The 14924-nt window shown below is 46.9% G+C and overlaps 1 protein-coding gene across 1 annotated transcript in view; it reads left to right on the plus strand.

Annotated features, from left to right (window-relative positions):
- The window catches only part of TG (thyroglobulin), a 244568-nt gene that overhangs the window by 13854 nt on the left and 215790 nt on the right, over positions 1-14924 (plus strand). The window contains exons 7-12 of the mRNA XM_035011980.1: positions 1957-2063; positions 2752-2895; positions 3090-3275; positions 7746-8840; positions 9271-9858; positions 14462-14701. Coding sequence (XP_034867871.1) covers positions 1957-2063; positions 2752-2895; positions 3090-3275; positions 7746-8840; positions 9271-9858; positions 14462-14701 — 2360 coding nt within the window. The remainder of the gene's footprint in view (positions 1-1956; positions 2064-2751; positions 2896-3089; positions 3276-7745; positions 8841-9270; positions 9859-14461; positions 14702-14924) is intronic.

Raw genomic sequence — 14924 nt, forward strand, 5'->3', positions numbered from 1 at the left:
GCCCAGGTACTGGGTAGCTCGTGAGACCGTAAAGGCAGAGAGGAGGAGCCTGACCCTTAAGTGGTGGGATGAAGATGGCCCAAACATCATGCTGCTTACACTGGTCCTGGGACATGACCCTGAAGCAGGCCTTTGGGTCGAATCGGCAGAACATGGGTCTGGAGTGATCGAAACTTCCTGTGCCTCGTGCTGGGATGGGTTTCAGAGCCTCAGGCCCGCCAGGTGCCCCATCCATGCGTTCTCCAGCATGCGTGTCTTCCACATCTGTTAGATATCGGGAAAAGGCAGGCAGAGGAGAGTCACGTGCCTTTCAGAATGTGAGACAGGAACAAGGCGCAGCCGACACACATTGAACATCACCACTGGCAGATGGTGGCAGCACGTGGGCGCTAAGACCTGGGTTTAAACTCTGTCTCCCACTGCTGTTTCAGGATGGTGGCCAACATACCTTACCTTCTTCACCTCTAAAATGGGTACAAAAAAATACCACTTGCCTTTTAGGAGTGTTAAGTGGATTGAACAAGTCAATGTATATTAAACATTTAGCAGATTGTCTTTTACAAGATAGTGCTCAATAAATGGAAGTGATTGTTACACTATTATTAGCGCTTTTAGAATTGAATTATCCCAGGTTTCAATTCATGAATTTTTATTATATACACTCCAATCCCTTGGCAACTGGACAAAGTGAGTTTTTAGTTTCTGTTATGCGTAACTCACTTACTGTAGCACTCCTTCTTATTTAACTCACAGGTACATAATAAAAGACCAACAATATGGAAAAAAAGAATCCATAATCCTGTAGTGCTTTTGTAGGCTTTGTGTTGCATATTCATTTTCATGCAAATTAGCTAATACTTGTTGCACCCCCTGTTCAAGCTCTGAGCAACTCCTGTGTTATCTGTTGCCTTCCAATACCGGTTCATTTACATGGTAGTAATTGCAGTGTATATACAGACCATGTTGTATTCTACCCTTTTGATATAATGCTATGCATACATCCATTTAGGAAATTTACCACCATTTACTTCTTAATTTTCCTATCATTGGACATTAAGGTTGTTTTGACCCAGCAGTGGGTCTCTTTGGGCAGACAGCTGTTGCTTGTGCTAACCGACACATTATGCTTGGTTCTCTTGTGCTGGGCTTCTAGGGCATAAAAAAATCTCTCGATGTTGCATAAAGATGAAAAATTCCTCTCTGGTTGCTAAATCATTGCACACGGGAAGAATCTTCCATACGGTTTTATATCACCTAGCTTCATCTTACTTCCAGGATCGGGAACCCAGCCGATTAGCTCCTGATGGCAATTGCCAGGTCGGCCATGGCTTGGGCACACTTTCCCTGCACTTGTGGAAAGGGATGCATAGCCCTTTTAGTGGTGTCATATTGATTTCATGTGTTTTCAACTATGGAACTGGGAAGTGTCCTTAAGAATTTCCTATGGTGGAATCTGGCTTCTTTTCAAGCTCTGGAAAAGCTGTAAAGGGCGCTGGAGTCATTTGATCTCCCCAAATGAGATCATCTACAATGTACCATATGTTTGTCAAGCAAACTTGGCCTTTCGTCCCTAGAGTTATAGTCTAGTAAATTTATACTCCAGTAATGTGAGGTTTGTCACCTGTTTTCTGCCTGATCCTATGAGGCACATGCTTGGGTACAAACTGGTGAAATGCCATGAGGGAGGAGATGACTAATTAGTAGGTGACAGCTGAGCACAGCTTCATTTTCACTTGTCCAGCCTGGCTCTGGCCAGGTAAAACCAGCTTCGAAAAGAAATACATTTACTGAAAGAAACATGGAACAAATGGCATGAAATTAAAAAAAAAAGAACAACAAAACAGACATTCCTTCTCCCCAGATGAGATGAAACCACATCTATTTATTTCCACAAAGAAGAGCTTGTGAAGACTTGTGCTTTAGGAAACAGTGACCATAAATCTCATTCTGTCTTAGGTTTCCAGATGCATTCGTGACCTTCAGTGCCTTCCGGAGCAAGTTCCCCGAGGTGTCTGGGTATTGTCACTGTGCGGACAGTCAAGGGCGGGAGCTGGCTGAGACAGGTAAGTGCAACTCAGACAAGTGGAGGGGGTGAGAGAGGCATCCCCCAAACCCGAAAGCCTGAGTATCATTGCCTGCCAAGCAGAAAAAGCAGTGTCTGCCTGCTCCCCCCTGCTAGACTGCCCAGGGTTTTGAAGAGACCACAAATGTTCTCTTGCAAATGTTCATCTGCAGTGCTTTGAACACAGCTGCTGGTGCATTTGGAGCCTTTGTGTGCACTAGAAGGAGGCGCTCCGCCCTGGGCAGATGCAGCTCTGAGCCTGGAGAGTGTAACACAGGATGTGTTTTAATCAGCTCTCTTTCTCGCAAGCAGGGCTCCTTTGTGCTGTGTACAACCTGCACAACTGCACAGAGCAGCCCTGGCTTTGGAAACCATTAAATCTTTTTTTTTTTTTTTTTTTTTTTTAAGATTTTATTTATCCACTGGGGGAAGGAAGTAGAGAGAGAGAGGGAGAGAGAATCTCCAGCCCAGAGCCCGTTATGGGGCTAGACCTCACGATCCTGAGATCATGACAGCTGAAACCAAGAGTCTGACGCTCAACCAACTGAGCCACCCAGGTGTCCCCGAAACCATTAAAATCTTGATCAGACCTGATGCATAGGTGCCCTCCTAATGTCTGTCTGATAGGCCTGGTCAGGATATCCTTTCTGAACGCACCCGGCCCTTGAAACGCTTCTGTCCTTGCTCAGGTTTGGAGCTGTTACTTGATGAAATTTATGACACCATTTTTGCTGGCCTGGACCTTGCTTCCACCTTCGCCGAAACCACCCTGTATCGGATATTGCAGAGACGGTTCCTCGCGGTTCAGCTCGTCATCTCTGGCCGATTCCGATGTAAGTACCGAGCGGGTGACACACGTCCGTGTCTCCGCTTGGAGGAAACCACTTGGGTTTTAAAGTCACAGCTGCCATGGCTGTTCTCCCGAAGTGGGCGCGAGGGTTTAAAACACTGTCAAAGCAAAGAGAATGCGTGCTGTCAACACAGCCTTGTTTACACGCTGTGCTCTCCCTGCCCGCATCTCTCCTAGGCCCCACAAAATGTGAAGTGGAGCGGTTCACAGCGAGCAGCTTTGGTCACCCCTACATTCCGAGCTGCCACCGCAATGGGGGCTACCAGGCAGTGCAGTGCCAGCGGGGAGGGCCATGCTGGTGTGTGGACGCCCGAGGGAAGGAGATCCATGGAACTCGGCGGCAAGGCCAACGGCCATCTTGTGGTGGGTTGCCTCTCTGGGGCCTTCTCTTTTGTTCTCGTCAAGTTATATGACTTTCACTGCTTCTGCAGACCAACCACCCCAGAACCCATCCATTCCACTGCCTCCTGAGTGTACCCCAGAGGCCCTTCGAGCCCAGCATGATGGAAAACCCATTTATTGTCATTAACTTCCAGCATCTTTCTCCTCCTGTGTCAGACATAGTTGCTTCCTCAGTGATCTCAGAAGAAAAAAAAGAGAATTATGTTCACTTGTGCCATGAGAGAAGTGTGTACCGATAACTAAAGCAGGGCAAACAGGGTAGGGTCAATTCCATTTTGCAGAGTGTATGAAGAGGAGAGGTTCAGGAAGGCTTCATGGAAGAGGTGACGCTTGATTAGAGTCTTCTTAACTAAAGATATTTCCTGAAGGAAGAAAATAAGGAGAGGTGTTCTCTGACTACAGAGTGGGAGAATCAAATTATGAGGACATAAATAATAGGTGTTAATATGCTATTGGACAATGAATCTGCATGAAGGGCAGAGAAACAAGTTGCTGGAGTATGATCAGGGTGGGGCTCTGCACTTTAAGCCCACGGGTTAGAGTGAGGGATGAGATAGTGAGGTCTTTCCTACCAAAGCAAAGGCTTGGGCACTTCATCCCGGAGGTCAGGTGAAGACCCTGAGGGGTTTTAACCTGGAGAGTTCCATGGTGGTTTTGTGTGTAAGAAAGACCACCCAGGCACTTTGAAGGGGGGAGCTGAAAGCAGGATTAGACTGCAGGCCCTGGGGCCAGGGTGAAGGTCATTGCAATGTTTTCAAGAATGAGGAGAGGACTATATTACTTTCCTGGGGCAGCTGCAACAAATGACCACAAATTCGGGGACTTAGAACAACAGAAATATATTCTCTCAGTTCTGGAGCCTGGAAGTCCAAAGTGTCAGCAGGACCATGGTCCCTCTGAAGGCTTCCGGGGAGACTCCTTCCTTGCCATTTTCCTGGCTTCTGATAGTTGCCGACAATCTCAGGCCTTCCTTGGTTTGTGGCAACGTGGCCTCAGACTCTGCTTCGTCATCAGCTGGCTGTCCTCCCTCTGTGTCTGCCCTGTGGTTCTTCCTCTCTTCTCGTAATGACACCGGTAATATAAAATTAAGAGCCCACTTGACTCTAGTATGACCTTGTCTTCACTACCTACATCGACAATGACCCTATTTCCAAATAAGCTCCCATTCTGAGGTTCCAGGAAGGATGTGAGTTTTGAGGAGACACTATTCAACCCAGCATAGGGACCGATACAAAAGTAGAAGCGGCGGTCTGGGGAGAGGGGTGTGGACATGAGAAATGTCTCAGGACACTCCAGTAAGACTCTATTCCGTCTTACCAGTAAGATCCTGAAGGAGGTTAGGGGTGAGGGCAAGGGAGGAACCCAGGAGCTGGTGGATTCTGCAAGATCGCAAACAGTGAAGGAGGTAGGCCGGTCTTTTTATAGCCTCGAAAGAGATCAGTGCTCATGTTCATTCAACAATTCCTGTGAAGTCATTGATGTCTCCAGCTTCACATTTTGAGTGTTCTGCGTGGTGTTTGGTAGTATTCTATCTGCCAAGTGTAAGAATGCAGAAGAGGAACATTTTGAAGCTCTGCCTTGAAAGTATTTATGATGACACTGTCGTTCTCTTAAAACCTAGAGAATATTGTGCCCTCCAATTTCCAGGTGGAAATGGGGAACTATGGTTTTCCAAATTAAAACCAGAATGCTATCAAATGCAGGGATCATATATTTTTACCTTCTCCTCTCTGGTGTGTCTGTCCTATTTCCATGCAAACGACTGCCACATGGAAGCAATGTCTGAATGTTTTTGCCTTGGTAACACTACATAACAAATGAACGGAAGGGATATGCCCTTAAATTTGAAAACAGAATAAGCAGAGCAGTGAACTTTATTTCTTCCATACCTTCCTGTAATACCTTCCATTCAAGGCAGCCATGGTCTGGTTGAGGGATGTGTTAGAGGCTTGGATGTTGCCAGTCTGTTTTCTCTCTCTGACCGCATGTTCCAGTTCTTTCTGTTGCCTGGTTACAGAGGGAAATTGGCTGACTTCCTTTTTGGCATCCGTGTGAACTGAAGGGAAAGAATTATTTTTAAAAATGTGGGGGTGGGTGGGTGGATGGCTGAAAAGGACCTCTAAGATTTATGATTTGATGGAGAAACATGGAGCTTACTTACTTCCACCTGTGTGATGGAGATACTTGGAATTTGAATTTAAAGTCTTTTTTCTTAATGTAATTGCAGTCAACCTAGGATATTCAGATAGAATGTCCTGACCACGCATGCATGGAGTTGACTGAGCTGATCACTGTTTAATTAATAACTTCAAAGAAAGGTCAAGAAACCTAGAAAAATGTGCTAAGTGTGTTTGCTGCATGGACATTATTATATTATATTATAGGAAATACCTTATTTCCTATAATGTAATTCTATATTATATATTACAACATAGGAAAATATTTCTTATTATAGGAAATGATAATAGCATTTAAAGTATGGTTCTCATCCTCCAAGAGACTATAAACTAGTTAGCCTAGACAAGCCTACCCTCAAGGAGGGATTAGGCAGCCACACGAAGAGCATATAATGAAGCATTAAAGTCCATTAAAAATTCCAACAAGAGGGCGCCTGGGTGGCTCAGTTGGTTGAGCGACTGCCTTCGGCTCAGGTCATGATCCCGGGGTCCCGGGATCGAGTCCCGCATCGGGCTCCCTGCTCGGCGGGGACCCTGCTTCTCCCTCTGACCCTCCCCCATCTCATGCTCTCTCTCTCTCTCATTCTCTCTCTCAAATAAATAAATAAATAAAATCTTAAAAAAAAAAAAATTCCAACAAGAGAATGCTGGGGAAAGAAAAAAAAAAAACATTTCATTAAAAACAAATAGGAATTTGGGGCGCCTGGGTGGCTCAGTGGGTTAAGCGTCTGCCTTCGGCTCGGGTCATGATCCCAGGGTCCTGGGATCGAGCCCCGCATTGGGCTCCTTGCTCAGCAGGGAAGCCTGCTTCTCCCTCTCCCACTCTCCCTGCTTGTGTTCCCTCTCTCACTGTCTCTCTCTCTGTGTCAAATAAATAAATAAAATCTTAAAAAAAAAAACAACAAAAAAAACAAATAGGAATTTGTTGGTGCATTAGTTTCCTAGGGCTGCTGTAACAGATTACCACAAACTGGGTCGCTTCAAACAACAGAAATTTATCCCCTCCCAGTCTGGAGGCCAGGAATCTACAATCAAGGCGGTAGCAGGGCTGAGCTCCCTCTGAAGGCTCCAGGGAAGAATCCATCCTTGGCCTGTCCAGTTTCCGGGGGCTGGGGCAACCCTTGGCCTTCTTTTTCTTTTTTCTTTTCTTTTTAAAATTTTATCATGTTAGTCACCATACATTACATTATTAGTTTTTGACGTAGTGTTCCATGATTCCTTGTTTTCGTGTAACACCCAGTGCTCCATGCAATGCGTGCCCTCCTCAATACTCATTACTGGGCTCACCCATCCACCCCCCCACAACCCTGAGTTTGTTTCTTAGAGTCCATAGTCTTTCATGGTTCGTCTCCACCTCCGATTTGCCCTCCTTCTTTTTTCCCTTCCTTCTAATGTCCTCCATGCTATTCCTTATGTTCCACAAATAAGTGAAACCGTATGACAATTGACTTTCTCTGCTTGACTTATTTCACTTAGCATAATCTCCTCCAGTCCCATCCATGTTGATGCAAAAGTTGGGTATTCATCCTTTCTGATGGCTGAGTAATATTCCATTGTCTATAGGGACCCCATCTTCTTTATCCATTCGTCTGTTGGAGGGCATCTCGGCTCTTTCCCCAGTTTGGCTATTGCGGACATTGGTGCTATGAACATTGGGGTGCATATGGCCCTTAACCCTTGGCCTTCTTTGGCTTGTAGCTGCATTCTGCCCCCATCTTCACAAGGCCCTTTTTTTCTGAGTGTCTGTGTCTTCACATGGCCTTAGGAGGACATCCATCATTGGACTTAGGGCTCACCTGAATCCAATGTGATCTTATTTCAACTAATTACATCTGCAAAGACCCTACTTCCAAATGATGTCACGTTCTGAGTTCTGGGTGGATAAGAATCCTGGGCTGGGGAGACAAGGAGGACACTGTTCAGCCTAGTACATTTGGTGCATGTGTGTGATCAGGTTTTCAGAAAGGGGGCTGGTGCCCATGAGCCTTGCCTTAGAAGGGGGTCACCCTCCAGTGAAAGGTAGGAGAGGGAGTCATGTCAACTGGAACACTCACTCCCCCAAATGGCCACCACGGATGCTGCTCGGGGGGGAAGAAAAATAAAGAAATAATAGGATAGAGGAGATAGAGGTACAAAATGTCGATGTTCCTCATTGAAATGCTTGACATCTTACTACCAGAAGGATCTGTGGGGTGGTCTCAGGATTATTTGCTGACGTTAAAACCATTTCTCCTGTTTGCTCTGTCCTGTGCAGCTGAAGATCAATTCTGTACCTCAGAGAGGAGGCAGGCCCGGTCTAGACTACACTTTGGGCCCTCGGGCTACTTCAGCCAGCACAGCTTGTTCTTGGCTCCTGAGGGAAGGCAGGTGTCTCCGAGAGTAGCCAGATTTGCCACCTCCTGCCCACCCTTGATCAAGGAGCTCTTTGTGGACTCTGGGATTCTCCACCCAATGGTAGAAGGGCAGGATAAACAGTTTTCTGCCTCAGAAACTGTCCTCAGAGAAGCCATTGGAGCGATTTTTCCCTCCCGAGAGCTGGCTCGTCTTGCCCTTCAGTTTACCACCGACCCAAAACGCCTCCAGCAAAACCTCTTTGGAGGGAAATTTTTGGTGAATGTTGGCCAGTTCAACTTGTCTGGAGCCCTTGGCACAAAAGGCACATTTAACTTCAGTCAATTTTTCCAGCAGTTTGGTCTCCCAGGCTTCCAGAATGGAGGGACCGATCTAGCCAAGCCCCTCTCCTTGGGATTTGACTCAAATCCTGCCACAGAACCTCCTGAAGCCTCTAAGAAGGGAGCTGCTATGAATAGGCCGATTGTGGGCAGCTTTGGCTTTGAGATCAACTTGCAAGAGAACCAAAATGCCCTGACATTCCTTTCATCTCTCCTGGAGCTTCCAGAATTCCTTCTCTTCTTGCAGCAGGCTCTTTCGGTGCCCGAAGACATAGCAAGGGATCTAGGTGACGTGATGGAAATGGTGCTCAGCTCCCAGGGCTGTGAGCAGACACCCGGCAGCCTTTTCGTCCCACTGTGCTCGGCAGAAGGAAACTACGAGGATGTCCAGTGCTTTGCTGGAGAGTGCTGGTGTGTGGATGCCCGGGGCAAAGAACTTGCTGGCTCCAGGGTTAGAGGTGCACGGCCCAGGTGCCCCACCGAGTGTGAGAAGCAAAGGGCTCTCATGCAAAGCCTTTCGGGCAGCCTGCCTGCTGGGGCCAGCCTGTTTGTCCCTTCTTGCAGCAACGAGGGGCATTTCCTACCCGTCCAGTGCTTCAACTCAGAGTGCTACTGTGTGGACGCCGAGGGTCAGGCTATTCCTGGAACTCGAAGCGTGCCCGGAGAACCCAAGCAATGTAAGTCTGTTGAGTATCCAAGCCACAGATCCCGATTCTCTCTTGGGGCCCTGACACGTGCATTGCAGAAAAATGGATTCCGTTGTAGCTTACGTCCCAACTGCTGCAATGGCGAAATTTGCCAGTTCACTTAAAAATTGTCCAGAAAAGGGCTGATACTGTTAACCATCCTGGTGAGTGAATAGGGAGACTCGTGTGGCCTCCAGGAGCTTAAAGGTTTCCGTAGAGCTGACAACAGCCCATCACAACAGTGCCAATTTGGTGACGGGGAGGCTCTCGGTCTAGGTGTTATTTCCAGATTTACGGTTGATGGGATTTCTGTGGCTGTGTAAGGTTTTAGATAGGGTTTGGACAGTCCGGGGTTTTCATCTTGGCCTTTCAGGTTCACGGAACTTTTTCACCTGACACACCTCCTCCTTGTTCCTCGCAGGCCCCACACCCTGTCAGTTACAGGCCGAGCAAGCCTTCCTTGGGGCAGTGCGGGCCCTGGGCTCAGACTCCAGTGCGCCGCCCTCCTTCTCCAGCAGCTACATCCCACAGTGCAGCCCCAGCGGGCAGTGGAGGCCCGTGCAATGCGATGGGCCCCCTGAGCAGGCCTTCGAGTGGTACGAGCGATGGAGGGCCCAGAACAACGGTGGCCAGGAGCGGACCCCTGCTGAGCTGCTAAGGAAGATCTTGAGCTATCAAGAAGCAGCTTCCGGAAGCTTCCGTCTCTTTATTCAAAGTCTGTATGAGGCTGGCCAACAGGGCATCTTCCCAGGGCTGGCGAGATACTCTTCTTTCCAAGATGTCCCACTGGCCGTGATGGAAGGCAACCTGACCCAGCCTGGGGGGAACATCCTCCTGGAGCCCTACCTCTTCTGGCAGATCCTAAATGGCCGGCTCAGCCGATACCCAGGGCCCTACTCCGACTTTAGTACTCCTTTGGCACACTTGGACCTTCGGAGCTGCTGGTGTGTGAGTGAAGTTGGTCAAGAACTGGAAGGCACGCGGACAGCACCGGGCAAGGTCCCAGCATGTGAGTTAAGCCATGTGGCAAGCTCCATCTGTGTTTTTACAAACAAGGTGTCTGGTAGGGGGGCTATTGAGTGTCAAGCGGGCATGGAGTTCGGATATGGCCAGGTACATGCCTTCCGTGGTTGAGGCACCTGAATGCATTAGTCAGCTCTGGCTGCTCTAAGGGAATACCAGAGACTGGGTGGCTTCACCCACAGATGTTTCTCACAGCTCCAGAGGGTGCACGTCCAAGATCAAGGTGTTGGCAGATTCCTCTCCCGGGGAGATCCATCTTCCTGGCTTGCGGAAGACTACCTTCTCGCTGTGGAGAGAAAGAGCTCTGGGCTCTTCATCTTTTTGTAAAGATACTAACCCCATCCAGAGGGCCCCACCCTCCATGACCTCTTCTAAACCTCATCACCTCCCAAAGGTCCCAACTCCAAGTACCATCACCTTTGGGTTAGGGCTCCAATACATACATTCATGGGGGGGGACATGAACATTCAGACCATAACACCAAGGCTCATAGAAAGGAAGTGATTTCCCTACACCTCTGCAGTAGGTGTTGGCAATATTAATGTAGTTCATTTTTAAATGTTCGTATGATTTATGCGATCTGAAGAGAAACCAGAGTGTTCATATGATTGATTATTTAGACCAATGCCTCAAATTTGAGCTGGATGTCGTCTGTGTACAAAGCATGATCTTAGGAGAGATGAAGGCTATCAAGTGGATATGACCTGGTTCTTGCCTCTCTGTAATCTCTCATAAATTAGGTGCACCATTTGATTAACCAACACACATTATGATTCTACTCACAAGGACATGCTAGGTGCCCCGGACCTCAGACAGCGCTCCTGCCTTTAAAGTGTCTTTAATTTATTTGAGGAGTTTAATTATAGGACTGATTGGAGAGCAGTTGAAGAAGGTCGGTAAGGTCAGCTCTGTGGCAGGTGGACTTATAGGAAAGCTGTGGTATCTGAGGCATAAGCAGAATGAGGTTGACTATGTCTTAAAAAAAATGTCTTATTACCAAGTGGCCATGCCAGAAGCTTGAAAGCATAACGAGACAGATTCAACACTTACTGTAAAATGAGAACCTCTCTAACCAGCAGTGCTCTTCAAGGCCAAAGAAATCTCTCAATCCATTCTTTGCAACGTTAAACATTGTCCACACCTTTCCGGATCATGTTAACATCAATCAGATGATTTTGACTTAAGCCAAAGTATAGCCTTTAGCAGCAAGTGGGTTTTTAGAATGTTGGGTCATAGCAATCATGCGGTGAGAACAGTAGTACCCTGGGCATATTGAACGCCTGGAGACCCCCCGACTAGGATTCTCCATTGAAGTGCCGAGTCCCAGCAATAGGCTGACCCTCCAAGTGAATGCATTGATATCAGCATGGCTGTTGTATAAAAAGTCTCCTTCATTTTTTGAGATTCTTTATACCAACGGTCAGGTCTCCCACACGAGTACATTCCTATAATTTCAGATGCTTTAACATTGAATTTGGTCCTCTTTGCATCGGGTTTTTGAGGTCCAAGTTGATGAGACCAATAGCATCTTGCAACTTTTTATTTTTTATTTTTTATTATGTTATGTTAGTCCCCATACAGTACATCATTAGTTTTTGATGTAGTGATCCATGATTCATTGTTTGCGTATAACACCCAGTGCTCATTATAACACGTACACTCTTTAATACCCACCAGTTTGCTCGCCTTGGCCTGAGTGCCAGGCAAAGCATTCGAATGGGGTTTAGAATCTGCGGGCCTTTCCCGTGAATACCAAGAGGCGTGGAGAAGATACACCATATCTTGTTCCCCGGGGGTACAAGATAATCTGCTGGGAAGCAAGAATTAGAGCTTCCACCTGTAGGAAGTGTTTTATCTTTTCCTTCTAAAGTTCTGCTTTTGGTTTTATGATGACCTACTTCTAACAGCTGGAACAGCTGAGCGAACTGTACCTCATATATTATAGTCATACATGTATTCGCTTTACAAAGAAATACGCATGTTTTGGGGGCACACGTTCAAACTCTTTTGTTGATGGGGCATATGATCCAAAGGGTTTGAGGACCAGGGGTTGGAGGCTTGACCCTCCAGGTGTGGTTCAGCAGCATTACCATCACTTTGCAAAGTTGTTAGAAATTTGGAATCTTGGATCCCACCTGCTGAATTGACACCTGCCTCTCTCCAGATTCCCCAGGAGGCTCTGATGCCCCCGAAAGCTTGAGAAGGGCTGGCCTAGAGGACACAGTGCTGGTTTTACTAGGGTCTTCAGCCCTGTTTCTATCACCTACTACTCTGTGGCCAGAGTCACAACCTTGGTTTAATCAGTAAGGTCTGAGTTAGGATGAATAACTCCCTCAAATGTTGTTGTGAGCCTTGTAAAACGTAATCGATGTAAAGTGCCAGGTCTGGTGCATAGAAAGTCCTTCCTAAATGGCTGTATTCATGCAACTGACAGTAAGTAATAGAGTGACCAATGACCTTCCTACCCATAAGCAGGGGGGATCGCTCCTGCCTCCGGGGGCATGAGGTCAGCTCCGGTCCATATCATAATCCCCAGCCTGTTTGAAATTTTGCTTTCTTTATTTAATATGCAATTCTAGACAACTACTGTATCCATGGTGCTGTATGATGGGAAGACAATCCTAAGAAAGGCGTGGTGTTTGCTCTCAGGGCCTCAGAGACCAGTGGGGGAAACTGACATGTCATCATGTAAATAATAAACAGAAATGCTAGAGGTATGAACACAGAAAACCAGTGGAGGATATTCCCAGAGACTGGGGCTACTCACTGGTTAGGGAATTGGGTAAAGATTTGCATGTCATCAGCTTCTGGATTGTGAAGGATGTTTGCCCAGCCAAAAATGGGTGGCAGGCCCTTCCTGATAGAGGAAATAATATGTGCCAGGTCAAGGCAGGTAAAAAGCTCTGCTTTGTTGGGAATGGGGTGGGGAAAAGCTCAGTGTGGTAGGAAGGGAGGGGACTTGGGAGAGAGTGATGGAAGAAGAAGGTAAAGGTAAATTTGGGCCAGATTTTAAAAGCTTTTATGTGTCAAAAAAATTCTTATGTGTCCAGTTACAGAATTTTCATTCTTTTCTGGAAGAAATGGATAACAAGCATAGATTTCTAAATGGGAGTTTTCACTTCAGGGACTCCTGATCCCTGGGATTGATAGAATAGATTATTTGATTAAGAACATCCACAGAAAACAACGTCTTCAAATTCCAGAAGTCGAGGGTTTCTGCTGATTCTGTGCTGTCAAAAGAACCCACTGATCACTTTCACTGATGAATTCACAAAGTGATTGGTTGTGAATAAATATGGCCAGCGTGACTTTTGTTAAGAGTGACAATTTCAAAGACAACATGTGCCAGACACTGTGCCAAGTTCTTCAGCTGCAACACCTCATAGAATAATTATAAAAACCCTATGAGAAAGATGTCCTAATCATCCCCATTTCACAGATCACCAGACTGAAGCTCAGAAGAGTTAAGCACATTATACAAAATTGCACAGCTAATAAGTGATAAAGCTGACTTTTGAATCCATGCTCTGAGAGCCATGCTTTTTTCTCTTCGCAAGAATAATTCTCTACTGGGGCGCCTGGGTGGCTCAGTTGGTTAAGCGACTGCCTTCGGCTCAGGTCATGATCCTGGAGTCCCGGGATCGAGTCCCACATTGGGCTCCCTGCTCGGCAGGGAGTCTGCTTCTCCCTCTGACCCTCCTCCCTCTTACTCCCTCTCATGCTCTCTGTCTCTCGTTCTCTCTCTCGCAAATAAATAAGATCTTAAAAAAAAAAAAGAATAATTCTCTATTAACCTACAGGGTTTCCCTTCAACTCTTGATATCCATCCATCCATCCATCCATCCATCCATCCATCCATCCATCCATCCATCCATGTCTGTTCATCCTTCCACTGAGGCAGTTCGTCAAGATCTCTGGTTCTAGAGTCATACTGACTAGATTAGAATTCTGAATTAACTACTTGCTAGCGAGGCTGGAGCCTTCATGACTTTGCTGATGGGGCATATGATCCAAAGGGTTTGAGGACCAGGGGTTCGGAGCCTTGACCTTCCAGGTGTGGTTCAGCAGCATTACCATCACTTTGCAAAGTTGTTAGAAATTTGGAATCTTGGATCCCACCTGCTGAATTGACACCTGCCTCTCTCCAGATTCCCCAGGAGGCTCTGATGCCCCTGAAAGCTTGAGAAGGGCTGGCCTAGAGGACACAGTGCTGGTTTTACTAGGGTCTTCAGCCCTGTTTCTATCACCTATTACTCTGTGGCCAGAGTCACATGCCTCAGCTTCTCATCTGTAAGACTCAGATACTATCTTATTGGGCTGTTGTATAGATTAAGTTAGATTGTCTGTGTAAATGTGCTTAGTATAACATCTGGTGTGGAGTAGACATTAGCTACTGCTCAACTTCTTCATAGCAGGTCCTCTGTAAAAGGCGAGTGAGTGAAATTGTGGAGATGAAACAGAAGGAACATTCCAGGCTATAAAAAGAGCTGGGTGAAGGAAACAGCTGTGACAGACATGTGTGCATATTTATATGCACACGTACCTCAGAGGGAGCGAAGTGTCCAGCCATAATGTCTTTATTCCCCCAGGTCCTGGCTCTTGTGAGAAGGTGAAGCTTCATGTCCTGCAGTTCATTAAGGAAACGGAAGAGATTGTCTTGGCTTCCAACAGTTCTTGGTTCCCTCTGGGAGAGAGTTTCCTAGCGGCCAAAGGAATCCAGCTGACCGACGAGGAGCTCTCCCTTCCTCAACCCTCTCCATCCCGGGAGACTTTCACAGAGAAGTTTCTGAGTGGGGACGATTATGCCATTCGTCTGGCAGCTCAGTCTAGTGAGTGTCATGCACTTCTGGCTTCTTGTTCCAGCTCGTTGGGGAGGCAAGGGCTTGAGTTGGCTGCTCTTCAGTCCTCCTCCAGACTTTGTGGCCCTGGTTTTCCCAGGCCTGCGGGTCCCTGGGAAAGAAAAGACAAAGTGGTTTTGTATATCAGTCAAAGCTGGCACGATGCGCATCTCTCCAGTATATGCCCGAATCCACCAGCACAGCCACTTGGGGG

Source organism: Mirounga leonina, unplaced genomic scaffold (genome assembly GCF_011800145.1).
Source record: "Mirounga leonina isolate KUSES-001 unplaced genomic scaffold, KU_Mleo_1.0 Mir_165, whole genome shotgun sequence".
NCBI lineage: Eukaryota > Metazoa > Chordata > Mammalia > Carnivora > Phocidae > Mirounga > Mirounga leonina.